We start from the raw sequence: 14,592 nt of genomic DNA, 5'->3' as shown, positions 1-14,592 counted from the left end.
TCAAATAAATAAAATCTTTAAAAAAAAAAAAAAAAAGAATTGTAAACATATATGCACCAAACAACAGTGTCTGAAATATATGAAGCAAACATTGATAGAATTGAAGGGACAAATAATTCTACAATAAGTTGGAACCTTTAATACTCTGCTTTCAATAATGGATAAAACAACCAGACAGAAAATCAATAAGGAAATAGAGGACTTGAACAACACAATAAACCAATTAGACCTAACAGATACATACAGAACATTCCACTCAATAACATCAGAGTACACATTCTTTGCAAGTACATATGGAATTCTCCATGATAGAACATATGTTAAGCCATAAAACAAGTCTTAATAAATTTAATAAGATTGAAATCATACAAAGTATCTTTTCTAATCACAATGGAATGAAACTAGAAATCAATAACAGAAGAAAAACAGGAAAATACACAAACTGGAAATTAAACAACTCAATCTTAAACAACCAAGGAGGGGTGCCTGGGTGGCCAGTTGGTTAAGAGACCAACTTTTGATTTTGGCTCAGGTCTGATCTCAGGGTTGTGAGATAGAGCCCCATGATGGGTTCTACACTGAGCATACAGCTGCTTAAGATTCTATCTCTCCTTCTCCCTCCCTCCCTTCACCCCACTCATGTTCTCTCTCTCTCTAAAAAAGCAAACATGCAAACAAGGAGTCAAAGAAGAAATCACAAGGGAAATTAGAAAATACCTTGAGACAAATGAAAATAAAAACACAACACTACATACCAGAACTTATGGAATGCTAATTAAATTTCTATTCTAAGACAGAAATTTATAGCTGTAAAAACATCCATCAAAACAAAAAAGAAAGATCTAAAATCAATAACCAAACTATAAATCCTGAGTAACTAAAAAAAGAAGAGCACACTAAACTCAAAGCTAGTAGAAGGAAATAATAAAGATTAGAGTGGAAATAGAGAAGAGAAAATCAATAAAATCAAAAGTTAGTTCTTTGAAAAGATCAACAAAATTGACAAACCTTTAGCTAGATTGACTAAGGAAAAAAACTCAAATTCCTAAAATCAGAAATGAAAATAGGAACATTTCTACTTATTTTACAAAAATATAAAGGATTTTAAAAGAATACTATGAACAATTATATGCCATCAAATAAGATAACCTAGATGAAAAGGACAAATTCCTAGAAACACACAATCTACCAAAAACAACTCATGAAGAAATAGAAAATTTGAATAAAACTATAACTAGTAAGGAGATTAAATCACTCATCAAAAACCTCCCAAGAAAGAAAAGCCCAAGGTTTCACTGGTGAGTTCTACCAAACACTGAAAGAAGAATTAACACCAGTCTTTCTTAAACTCTTCCAAAAAGTCAAAGCACAGAGAATATTTCCTAACTCATTCTATGAAGCTAGGATTATCCTAATACCAGGACCAAATACACTACAGAAAAAGAAAAAACAAAACAAAACAAAAACTACAGACCAATATCCTTTATGAGTATTGATGCAAAAACCCTGAACAAAATCCTAGCAAACTGAAAAATATATAAATGCATCAAATTTACATGTTGTACATCAAGTATATTTCACATAAATAAATAAATAAACAGCATATTAAAAGAATTATTCACCATGAGCAATGGGATTTATTCTTGGAATGCAAAAGATAATTCAACATACAAAAACCAAGCAATGTAATACATCACAGTAATAGAAGGGGAAAAAAACCACATGATCATCTCAAGTGCTGCAGAAAAAGCATTTGACAAAATTCAACACCTTGTCATTATAAAAACACTCAATAACTTAGATATAGATGGAATTTCTTCAACGTAATAAGTAGGCCATATCTGAAAAATCCACAACTAAAAAAAAAAAGGAAAGAAAGAAAAAGAAAAAACCCACAGCTGACATCATACACAATGATGAAAGATTGAAAGCTTTCCCTCTAAGATCAAGAACTAAACAAGGATTCCTGCTTTCACTACTTCTATTCAGCATAGTATTGGAGGTTCTAGCTAGAGCAATTGGGCAAGAAAAAGAAATAAAGTCATCCAAATGAAAAAGGAATAAGCAAAATTATCTGTTTGTAGATGATGTGATCTTACATGTAGAAAACCCTAAAAATTCCATGCACTATAAAATTGTTAGAGCTAATAAATAAATTCAGCAAAGTTCCAGATACAAAATCAACACACAAAAATTAACTGCACTTTCTACACACTAGCAATGAACAATCTGAACAGAAATTAAGAAAATCCCATTTACAATGCATCAAAAGGAAACTAATATATAAGAATAAATCTGAGGGGAAAGTCTTGTATGTTGAAAACTACAAAATATTGTTGAAATTAAAGACATAAATAAATGCAAAGCTATTCCATGCTCATAGACTGGAAGACCTAATATCGTTAAGATGACAATACCATCCAAATCGATCCAGACTCAGTGAAATCCGTATCAAAATTCCAATGGTGTTTTTGTAAAAATAGAAAAACCCATCCTAAAATTCATATGGAATATCAAGGGACCTCAAATAGCCAAAACAATCTTGAAAAAGAACAAATATGGGAAACGCGTTTCAAAACTTGCTACAAAGCTACTGTAATCAAAACAGGGTGGTACTGGCATAAGGAGAGATACATAGACCAATGGAATAAAAGAGAGCCCAAAGAGGAACCTTCTCATATATGGTCAGTGATTTTGGACAAAGGTGTCAAAACCATTCAACAGGAAGGGCAGTTTTCAACAGATGATGCTGGGAACTGGATACTCATGTACAAAAAAAAAAAGAAAGAAATTGGACCCCTTAACCTTACATCATTTACAAAAGTAACTCAAAGTGGATCAAAGACCTAAATGTAAGAGCTAAAAAACATAAAATTCTTAGAAGAAAACATAGGGGGAAAGCTTTATGACACTGGATTTAGCAATGATTTCTTGGATAGGATAATAAAAGCACAAACAATGAAAGAAAAAATAAGTAAACTGGACTTCATCAAAATTTAAAACTTTTGTGCATCAAAGGACATTAGAAGTGAAAAGGTCACCTACAGAATGGGAGAACATATTTGCAAGTCATATATCTGATAAAAGATTAATATCCAGAATATATAAAGAACTCCTATAGCTCAACAACAAAAACAAATCATCCAATTCAAAAATAGACAAAGGACCTAAGTGGACATTTCTCCAAAGATATACAAATGGCCAATAAACACATGAAAAGATGCTTAACATCTAAGCCACTAGGGAAATGCAATCAAACCACAGTGAAAATAACACTCTATATCCATTTGGATGGCTATTATCAGTAAAATGGAAAATAACGAAGTGTTGGTGAAGATATGAAAATATTAGAACACTTGTGCATCCCTGGTGGGAATGCAAAGTGATGCAGCTGCTGGGAAAAAGTTTGGTGGTTCCTCAAAAAGTTAAATGTAGAATTACCCAATGATCCAGCAATTCCACTTCTGGGTATATACCCAAAGGCTCAAAAGCAGGGACTTAATCAGATACTTGTAAGCCACTGTTCATAGCAGCATTACTCAATAGCTAAAATGTGGAAACAACGCAAATGTCCATCATCAGATGAATGCATTAACAGAGGATATGCATGTATATATATACACATATATTTACAATAAAATATTCAGCCATAAAAGGGAAAGAAATTCCAATATATGCCATAACACGGATGTATCTTGAAAACATTTTGCTAAGTGAAGGAATGAAGGAAGTCAGACACAAAAGGACAAGTATTTTATGATTCCACTTATACAAGATACCTACAATAGGTAAATTCATAGAGACAGAACATTGAATAGAGGGTGTCCAGAGCTGGGAGTGGTGGGAAAAGGGAGTTATTGTTTAACAGGTACAGAATTTGTCTGGGATAATGAAAACGTTCTGAATATAGTGGTGATGGTAGAACATTGTAAATGTAGCTAATGCCACTGAATTACTCTTAAAAACAATTAAAATGTTAAGTTTTATGTTATGTATATTTTGCCATAAAAAAATTGGGAGGATATGGTAATCAGACTCTAGGATGGCCCTCAATAATCCCTTCCTCCCAGTGTTCCATACCCTTATGTAATACCCCCCAACTGCATATAGGCTGGACTTGTGACTCATGAGTCTAAGTAACAAAAGAAACTGCCATCATTCTTTCTCTTTTGGATCATTCATTTGGGGGAAGCCATCTACCATATTATGGAGAGCTCCATGGACAGATCCAAGAGGAAGGAAGTAAGCACCTGTCAACAGCCATATGAATGAACTTGAAAGCAGATCCTCCAGCTGTCAAGCTTCCAAATGACTTCAGCCCTAAATAACATAGTAACTGCACACTTGTAAGAGCTCCTGAGCCATCACTCAGCTAACCTGCCTTCGGGTTTCTGACCCTCAGATATCGCGTGAGATATCTGTTATTTTAAGCAGCTAAATTTAGGAGTAATTTGTTATGTTGTAATAAATAATAATGCCAGAGGTGGGAGTAGAGGAGTAAGGGAAAGAAGTGAAAGCAAGAGACCATATATCATGAAAGAAAATAATCACAAAATGCTGGCATGTTCTATACCTGAAATACTGCATAAAATTTCATATTTTGTCATTAAAAAATGATTCCTCAAGTTAATCATTTAGTGTGTAATGACTAATAGACTTTAAAGGAACAAAAGGAGAAAATGTCAATCTTAAGGGACAAGAAAGTTGAGTTCACACAGGATACTAAAAGGGCTTCAAATCAGTTTCATTGGCATTAAAAGTTTTTATTCTGAATTTAATCCACAATCTATACAAGTTATTTACAAGGCATGAAAATGGAAAACAGCACAAAATACGATTGAGGTATAAGCTGAGAGCACAGTATGTCATGTTTCAATAAATATAATTCAAAATTTGTAAACTAAGTGACCAGATAGATGAGTCTTGTTTTATAGTAAAACCATATAAAATATTTATTTCACGTGAGGTAGAGGACAGTTTTGTGTGTCATGTGATGCAACCAACCACAGCAATTTTAACCATAAAACTGTACATCATTGGCAAAATTTTAAATTGAATTATGGTCAATGTAGTCAACAACTTGTTTCAACAGTTGCAGAACAGATATTTCACTTACTGCCTTCACAGGTTAGAAATTCAGAAACAATTTAAGACTACTGTGTTGGCTTAAAATTATCAGGATAAGCAAATACTTCTAACAGGATGGTTAAAAGCAAGTATATTTTATTTCTCCCAAACTATAATTCCCCCAAAGTTGTCCTAGATTAAGCAATTCTTTTAGCAGGACTTTTTTACTAGAACTACTTTAAGTATGCTGTGCTTTATTTTCAAGTGAGGTATCTATATTGAAGAAAAAAATCATAAATTTCTTTTACATTCAACTAACTTAATATACTATTTTGTTTTCTGGGCTTAATTTTTAAATTTCAGTTTTTACATTTGATCACTTTCTAATTCAAAAACAGTAGCACTATATAAGACCTTTAATTCTATTACTAAAGAAACAAACTCCAGATTGCATTACAGTTTCAGAAGCCATCTAAAATGGAAAGATTTTATAAAAACAAAACGAAACAAACAAAAAAAACTGTCCTTTAAACAAGATGTAGTATAGAATACCCATACAAATTTCTTCCAATGATGGAAATGCTTCGGTATCCTATATTAGAAAAAAATTTAAGCTGTTTATTCAATCCCACAATGTATAATACAGCAGTAATGTATCCCTTATTGCTGACAGCTTCAATAAAAATTAACAAGTAGTTGTAAGCACAGAAATAGATGTACAGTATGAGCACAACTTATCATTACATTGATTTTTAATGTCCTGTCGTGCAGATTAAATGCATAAGAGCAAATGAAAATGAGGATTTTCCCCAAAGCAATCAAAACGTAAGTCACCGAGAAGAAAATTTTAGAAGCTGATCAAAAACCTTCAGCACCAGCTTGACAATTAATTTTAGGAAAATACCTTGAACATGTTTCGTATTACTGGAGTTTCCTTATCATTCTACGTTCCTTCAAACAGAAGCCACAGATGTGCAAATAAATTGGTCGTTCTGTCATGACTTCTAAAACCTATCGATAACCTGCAAATATCATTGTACTCGTCTATTTCACCTATTTTAGTAACTGGTTTTTAATTCAGTATGTACAAATGATTTTATATCTCAACTGGTAATATATTAAATATGTTATAAAATTAGCTCAAGGAGCATAAAACATCCTGACTCTCATGGACACAGAAATTCAAGCAAAAGAATATGCTCTACAAAACTAAAGCACAAGCCAAACTTACTTTTGTTGGTCAAATCTTTCATAGTGTTACAAGTTGCATTTGTGAAATCAGGCTGGTTTAGAGCTTCCTCAATGACAGCAGATTTTACATTTACTACCTTTATAGATTTGGTACCTTTTACTCACAACAAATACAGAAACTATCATCACCCAAATTAAACATCACCCATCACCCAGTAAGCTAATATTCTATCTTTTCTTCCTTCTTAAGATGCTCTAGCACTTTTGATAGGTCGTTCCTTTAAATGCAGCTTTTTAAAGTAAATACTTTTATATTTTTCCTAAAAAGAATAATATTACAAAGTCTGAGGAAAAATCTGCTTGCCTAATAAATTGGCACACAAAAACTAACACCAAAACAAACTTTAAGCTAGTAACCAACACACAAAATAAGCATGCAAAGAGTAGAAGAATAAGTTTATATGGATATTTCAGCAGAGGCCACTTTTAAAGTATTACAAAATCTCTCTATTTTCAACCTATGTGGTGCAGTTTAACTTAAAATTACTTTTAACTAGAATAGGTATAATATTTACAACTGACTAAAAAGCTCTATTTTCAAGGAAGTTAGACAGAAACCTATGGCACATCAATGTATCTTCCGGAAAATGAAGACTATACAATTTTACGTGGCAAGTTTTCCTTACGCGAAGGACTAGAAAAAATATTTTACTCAATTCTAACTTAAGAGTTTATGATCATTTAAAGATGTTTAAGCACTGCTTAGAATTTTAAAATAAAATATTTCAAAGATTAAGCAATTTATTTTAGAAGTTTTGGGTTGAAACTTAACTTGTCATTTACTAAGTAATATAAGCACGAAGATTTTTTAGTAAATTAGAAAAACAAAATTATAGGGGCTTGAGTTTATCTCCCGAAAAGCTTAACTGTGACACAACTAAAATGAACTTTATCATAAAATGTCTTTCTGATTTTTCTTTCTCCATATCTAAATAAAAGGTATTAGGAGGGTCTATCATTTTTAACATTTATTCCTCCTTGAGGAAGCCAAGAATCAACAAATTAAATTGCAGGGTAATATAGTAAAATTTAAATGGAAAATAGAAAATACACATTTACATCACACTCTAGTAAAGAAACTATACTTTGAGAAGTACAAAAATTCTTTTAGGATATGTAAGTACCATTAAGTGAAATACGAAAATAACTGGCTAAACGATAACCTACTGATTTCTGAAGTTCTACACCAGTAGAGCATCTACTGTCTACACTAGAAATAGTATACAACCTTAACTCTAGCTGATTTATTTTAAAAATAAATTTAGCTCTCAAGTAATTTCATACAGTACCCTACATGAGAACATAAACATGTAATTCCTAGAATAATAATGTCAATTAATGGTAGCTTCAGGAAACTTCCTTTAAAAAATGCATACTAAGAATTTTACCTAATATCTTTTAAGCCAATAATTAACGAAAATGAAATTTGCCATTAAAGAATGACAGACTTTTCTGTGCAAAAAAAAAGTGCAGATTTGCCCCTCCCCCAAACTATGGAATTCCTGTCTTCTAAAAATTATCTAAAAACCTTTTAGTAGCAGGTAACTAAACTTCCCTATATTAACCTACCATACACTACCAGTTGACTGTAAATTCCTGATTTTGATATTAAGTAGTAATTGAAAATGGTCCATTCGTGCAAATATTGGTAAGACTTAACATTTAAACATACAAAAATCCAAAAGAACCTTCAAGGTATTTAATATTTTACAATTTAAGGAAAAACGAACCCATTAAGGAAAACAAATCCATTATATAAATTTCAGTAAGACCCATAACTACATATAAAAACTGTACAGGAGGATTATGAATCGTATACAAACTGATGTACGTCAATGGTATCAGTTTTTCTCAAGAACATTAACATTTTCACACCTCTATTAACAACATAAACAAAAGTTCAAAAATTACTACATGAAGTTGTTGCATAAAAAAAACTTCTAAACATAACCACATTTAAACCAAAAAACAAATTACAACTGCTTTTTGTATTTAATAGCAGTGTATAATAAAGTATGTTATCCTTCCTCATTATGCCTATGAGGTGTGCTATAACCTCATCAATGAAATTCCTCTTTTGACAAAATGTCTCTTAGGAGACAATAAAAAAAGAACTGCTGGAAATTCATACTATAATATGAACAAAATAAAAGCAAATTTTATGTATAATAATGAGTATACTGTATCAATTTAGAAAGGAGACTGTTAACGAAAAAAATGGAGATTCAACTCCTTCAGTAGCTCTATATATTTGAAATATGAAGCCACCATTGTATGTAAAGTTGAGTCTGAAATATGGGTAACAAAACTGACCACAACTATCCATCACACAATGCAGCTTTTAGAAAGTATACAACTGCTAAATTTGCATTAGAAATATAGGCAGATTATCTAATAGTTCAAATCATATAGTACTGTTTTTAAGCCGGTTGAAAAAAAAAGTACAAAGAAGCATACATTTTCATTCATTTGGAAAATGTAAAAATTTATGTATTAATATATAATCTCTTCACTTTCTCTGATCTACAAATGGATAGGATGCCTAGTAATCTTCATGCAGACAAGTTACTCAGAATTCAATAACCAAAGCAAACAAACAAAAATAAACCCTGTTGGGAATACACAGATGAATCTCTTTAAAGGTTTTTATTCTTTAACAGTCTTAGATGATTTCAAAATTTGCAGCTTTAGCTCTTTTATCATCATCTCTAACTTCTGTCTTGCCTCCCGTTCCTGTCGAAGTTCATCTTGGAGTTCTTGCCTATCAGCCTCAGCATGGTCCAATCTCTGTCTCAGTTCTGCCAACTGTGAGATTTAAAAGACTGTCAGTTTTCATTCAGTTTTGTTTTTCCATTTAATCTTCACATAATAGCAAAGACCTACTTTCAAATTACTTTTTACAAAATGAACTACATTTGTAAATTCATGCATACTACAATCTCTTGAGTATCTAATAATATTCATCCAGTTTTGACATAATATTGAATTGAGGGGGGAAAAAAAGGGTCAAGAGAACTAACACCTAGAGCACTTTCATTATGCCCTACAGTTTAGCATACCTCTCATACAGCCTGCTCGAGTTATTTGTTCATCTTCCCCAAGTTGCGAGCTACTATTCATTTTTGCTCAAGTGCTTTTGAACATAGTGGGCAACAATTCATATCTGTTAATTTGGTGATTTGAAGGCCCATAAACTACATTAAGATAATACAACATTTGATATTCAGAGAGCTAGAGATTAGCAATTTGGGCAACTAAAATATAGAAACCTAATGAAAGTTTAATAAAGCAATCAAAATAAAAAAAATCATCTTGCGGGGCACCTGGGTGGCTCAGTCTGTTAAGCATCTGCCTTTGGCTCAGGTCATGATCCCGGGGTCCTGGGATTGAGCCCCACATCGGGCTCCCTGCTCAGTGGAGAACCTGCTTCTCCTTCTTCCTCTGTCTACCACTCCCCCTGCTTGTGCTCTCTGTCAAATAAATAAATAAAATCTTTTTAAAAAAATCATGTTGGATGATACACCATAAACTTGTGTTTAACAGAATTACCTATTTTGAAATCTTGCCCAATGAAATGAGCTTGACAAAAAGTAACTTTAGATTTTTTTTTTTTTTTTTTTTTGAGAGAGAGAGAATGAGAGACAGAGAGCATGAGAGGGAGGAGGGTCAGAGGGAGAAGCAGACTCCCTGCCGAGCAGGGAGCCCGAAGCGGGACTCGATCCCGGGACTCCAGGATCATGACCTGAGCCGAAGGCAGTCGCTTAACCAACTGAGCCACCCAGGCGCCTCCAAAAAGTAACTTTAATAGAGAAGGTAACAGCTTCAATTTCCACATTGAAAGGGTAACATTATACAAACTGAGTAATTCTTACCTGTGCTGCATATTCAGCCTCTTTGTCTTTTTCTAAATTTGAATCACAGGTACATTTTTGCTTCATTACCTGCTCTAATTTTTTCTCTAAGTCTTTCTGTTCAATATAAAATTCTTCCATTCTATGAGCATGTTCATTCTGCAAAGATTCAAGCTCTTTCTGCAAATTTTGCTGTTCTTCAGTGAGTTCCTTCATAGCTTTTGAACTACTCAACATTTCAACTTCCTGTAATATCAAGAATAACAATATAATTTTTATTTTATTTCCATCATGCTAAAAACTTCAATAAAGGAAAAAATAGGACAGAAAACGTCTGAAATTCAGCTGTCACATCAGTTTTATATATAAGTAATTATCCTGAAAAACTATTTTCTCTAAAAATCTGAAAGAAAATTGCTTATGAGTATAGAACCCTAAATCTTAAACACATTTACAATATCTCCCTTGACTTTTCTTGAGAATGTGCAAAAGTATCTTTTCATAATAGACTATCATTTAAATAACAATTTTACCATCTGAAGTTGTTGCTTCTTCTGCAAAATTGAGTTCAGTTTTTCCTGTTGTTTTACATAAGTTCTCATTACTTCTTCCATGATCTTTCCCTTATCATCCTCACAGATGATATCTTTGACAAGAAGTGGAGATGAAGCTGCAGTATCATGGTCTATTCCTGCCTTGCTTGTGTCTCTGATGAAACTGCAAGTGGTAGACTCGGGTTTCTTCTTACTTGTAGAATTATTTGAGATTGATGGATCTTTGAGAGGCAAAAATGAAGTAAAAAAAATGAACATCACTGTTAAAAAGTCACTAGAACCCACAAACAAAATGAAAAATAATTCCATTTACAAATGAAATAAAAAATAATGAAATAGTTAAGAATAAATTTAAGAAAGATAGTACAAGACCTATACAATGAATACTACAAAACATCATTGAAAAAAATTAAAGACCTAAATAAATGGAAAGGCATCCCATGTTCATGGATTGGAAAATTTAATATTGTTAAAATGGTGTCATGAATTGAATGTTAGTGACCCCAAAATTCATATATTAAAATCCTAATGCCCCATGTGATGATGTTAGGAGGTGGGGCCTTTGGAACATAATTAGGTCATAAGGGTGGAGCCTCCATGATAGGATCTATACCCTTATAAAAGAGACTCCAGAAGGCTCTCCTTTTTCACCATGTGAGGACTTCCACCATGTGTCTGAAGAGAACACAGACCTTTATGAACCAGGAAGCAGGCCCCTACCAGACACCAAATCTGCTGGTGCCTTGATTTTGGACTTCCCAGCCTCCAGAACTGTAAAAAATAAATGTTTGTAGTGTAAGCCACCCAGTCTAGGGTATTTTTGTTATAGCAGCCTGAACAGACTAAGATAGATGGTAAATATTCCCCAAACAGATCAACTTTTTTTTCAATTCCTATTGAAATCCCAGCTGGCTTTGTGGCAGAAATTAACAAGCTGATGCAGAAATTCATATGAAAACGCAAGGAATCCAAAATAGCCAAAATATAATATTGAAAAATAATAATAAACTTTTAGGACTCACAATGCCTAATTTCAAAGCTTATTACAAAGCTACAGAAATCAAGGCTGCATACTTTTATGGGCAACTGGTATTTAACAAGGGCACCAAACAACTCAATCAGGAGAGAATGGTCTTTTCAACAAATAGTGTTGGGACAACTGTAATCACATACAAAGAGTGAGACTGAACCTCACACTGTATATAAAAATTAACTCAAAATGGATTGAAAAGACCTAAATATAAGAGCTACAACTCTTACATGTAAATCTTTGTGACCTTGGTTTAGGCAATGGTTTCTTAGACATGACATCTACATAAGCAACCAAAGAAAAAATAAATTGGACTTCATCAGAATTTAAAATTTCTGTGCTTTGGGGTTCCTGGGTGGCTCAGTCTATTAAGCATCTGACTCTTGATTTTGGCTCATATCATGATCTCAGGGTTATGAGATTGAGCCCCACCTCGGGCTCTGTGCTGAACATGAAGCCTACTTAAGATTCTCTCTCTCCCTTCCTCTCCCCCTCCCCACCCTACTTGCGCTCTCTCTAAAAATAAATAAATAAATAAAAATAAATAAATAAAACTTTTGTACTTCAAAAAACACCAACAATAAAATGAAAAGACAAGTGATAGAATGGCAAATCATATATCTGATATGGGTCTACTATCCAGAATATATAAAGAACACTTATAACTCAATAGTAAAGAGAGAACTCAATTTAAAAATAGGCAAAGGATCTGAAGAGATCCAATAAAACATGGAAAGGCACTCAATATCATTAGTCATTGGAGAACTGCAAATCAAAACCATGAGATACCACTTTACAACCATTAGTATGGCTATAATTACAAGAAAGACAGTAACAAAAGTTGACAAAGATTACAGAAATTGGAACCCTCATAAGCTGCTGGTAGAAAGGAAAATGGTACAGCTGCTTTGAAAAACAGTCTGGCGGTCCCTTGAGATACTAAACATGACCCAGATATTAAACATGACATCACTCCTAAATATATACCCAAGAGAAATGAAAACATGTCTATGTTAAAACATGTGCATAAGTGTTCATAGCAGCATTATTCATCACAGCCAAAAAGCGGACACAATTCGGGGCACCTAGCTGGTTCACTTAGTAGGGCATGCAACTCTTAATCTTTCTAATCTTGGGGTCATGAGTTCAAGCCCCACGTTTGGCATGGAGCCTACTTTAAAAAAAAAAAGTGGACACAATTCAATGTCCATCAACTGATAAGTGGATAAACAAAATGTGGTATATTTATCTATACAATAACAGAATATTATTAAACCATATAAAGAAAACAAGTATTAAAATATGCTACAACATGGACTGAAAAAATATTATCCAAGTGAAAAGCCAGACAATAAAAGGTCACATATTATATGATCTCTTTTATATGATATGTCCAGAATAGGCAAATCTATAAAGACAAAAAATAAATAGAGGCTGGGGAAAGAGGAAAATAGAGAGTAACTTCTAATGGATTACAGGGTTTCTTTTTGGGGTGATGAAAATGTCCTGAAATTAAATAGCTGTGATTGTTGAACAACTTTGTGAATTTACTGAAAGTCACTAAAGTATACACCTTAAAAGGGTACATTTTATAACATATGAACTATATCAACAATTTTTTAAAAGTCACTAGAATTTGAGAAAAAAATATAACACAAATATGACATAACAGTATGTTACTAATTAGTGTTCACCATATTTAAATCCAAAAAAAGTTGAATTTTAAAAATCTCAAAATTAAAGTACAGAAACCCCCCAAAGAATCTCAGTTATCTATGAAAACAGTTAAATGACTAGTGGACACTTCAACTACTCCAAGATAGCTGAAATAACTGTCACACTTGCCTAAGCTGTAAGCAAAGCTCTGCTGCTATGTAGAGGGTAAAACAGGCAGCATTTGGGCAGACATGTCTCCTTTGGTCCACAGTATTTTAAAAGACATTGTAACTAGGCAGCTTTTTTTTTTTTTTAAAGATGTCCAGCCAGCATTCTGCTTTTTATGCCATCTGCCTGGCTCCCATAGCTATGAGTTTTCAATCCTTGCTTATCACATGGCTAAGTTTCCCTGATTCCTATACCCAACAACTCTTACATACTTCTTAGCATTATTTTTTTCTAAGACTTTCATTCATTTTTTTTTTTTTTGAGTAATTTCTACACCCAACGTGGGGCTCAAACACAACTCTGAGACCAAGAGTCACATGCTCTACAGACTGAACCAGCCAGGCACCCCATTACATACTTCTTAGCATTATAAAATGGTTTCTCAGTTCGCAGCAAATTAGAAAGGACCTTCTGAAGAAAACTGACAGCAAAAAAAGGGCAGGGAAGGAAAAAAAAAAACAATCACGCAAAAATCATTTGCAGTATGAAACCATGTAGACTACATAACTACATCATTAGCCTCTACAGCTATAACTGTTCTAAAAAAAGTATAGGACCTGAGGTTCTAAGAAGTCACTCAGAGTTTTGAAAGGTGCATTTTTTTAAGATAAAAGCTTCAATTATCTGGAACACTCTCTTAAATAGAAATCCTCTTTGAAAATGCTGACTAAGGGCTCCCGGGTGGCTCAGTTGATTAAGGTTAAGTGTCTGCCTTCAGCTCAGGTCATGATCCCAGCTCAGTGGAGAGCCTGTCCCTCCCTCTCCCACTCCCCCTGCTTGTGTTCTCTTTCTCTCTCTGTCAAATAAACAAAATCTTTTTAAGAAAGGAAGAGAGAAGAAAGAAAGAGGAGAGAAAGAAAGAGAGGGAGGGAGGGGGGAGAGAGAGAGAGAGAGAGAGAGAGAGAGAGAGAAAGAAAGAAAGAAAGAAAGAAAGAAAGAAAGAAAGAAAGAAAGA

General features: G+C 33.2%; 1 protein-coding gene across 3 annotated transcripts in view; it reads right to left on the bottom strand.

Annotated features, from left to right (window-relative positions):
- Window positions 1–4,742: 4,742 nt before the first annotated feature.
- The window catches only part of SKIL (SKI like proto-oncogene), a 30,107-nt gene continuing 20,257 nt past the window's right edge, over window positions 4,743–14,592 (bottom strand). For all 3 annotated transcript variants that reach the window (XM_034998801.1, XM_034998805.1, XM_034998800.1), the window contains 3 exons: window positions 10,703–10,944; window positions 10,191–10,415; window positions 4,743–9,123 (listed from right to left, as the gene is read on the bottom strand). In XM_034998801.1, the coding sequence (XP_034854692.1) occupies window positions 8,965–9,123; window positions 10,191–10,415; window positions 10,703–10,944 (626 nt within the window). In that variant the 3' untranslated portion in view covers window positions 4,743–8,964. The remainder of the gene's footprint in view (window positions 9,124–10,190; window positions 10,416–10,702; window positions 10,945–14,592) is intronic.

Source organism: Mirounga leonina, unplaced genomic scaffold (genome assembly GCF_011800145.1).
Source record: "Mirounga leonina isolate KUSES-001 unplaced genomic scaffold, KU_Mleo_1.0 Mir_115, whole genome shotgun sequence".
NCBI lineage: Eukaryota > Metazoa > Chordata > Mammalia > Carnivora > Phocidae > Mirounga > Mirounga leonina.
The sequence above is the reverse complement of the archived record's forward strand: the minus strand, read 5'-3'. Positions and strand labels throughout refer to the sequence as shown.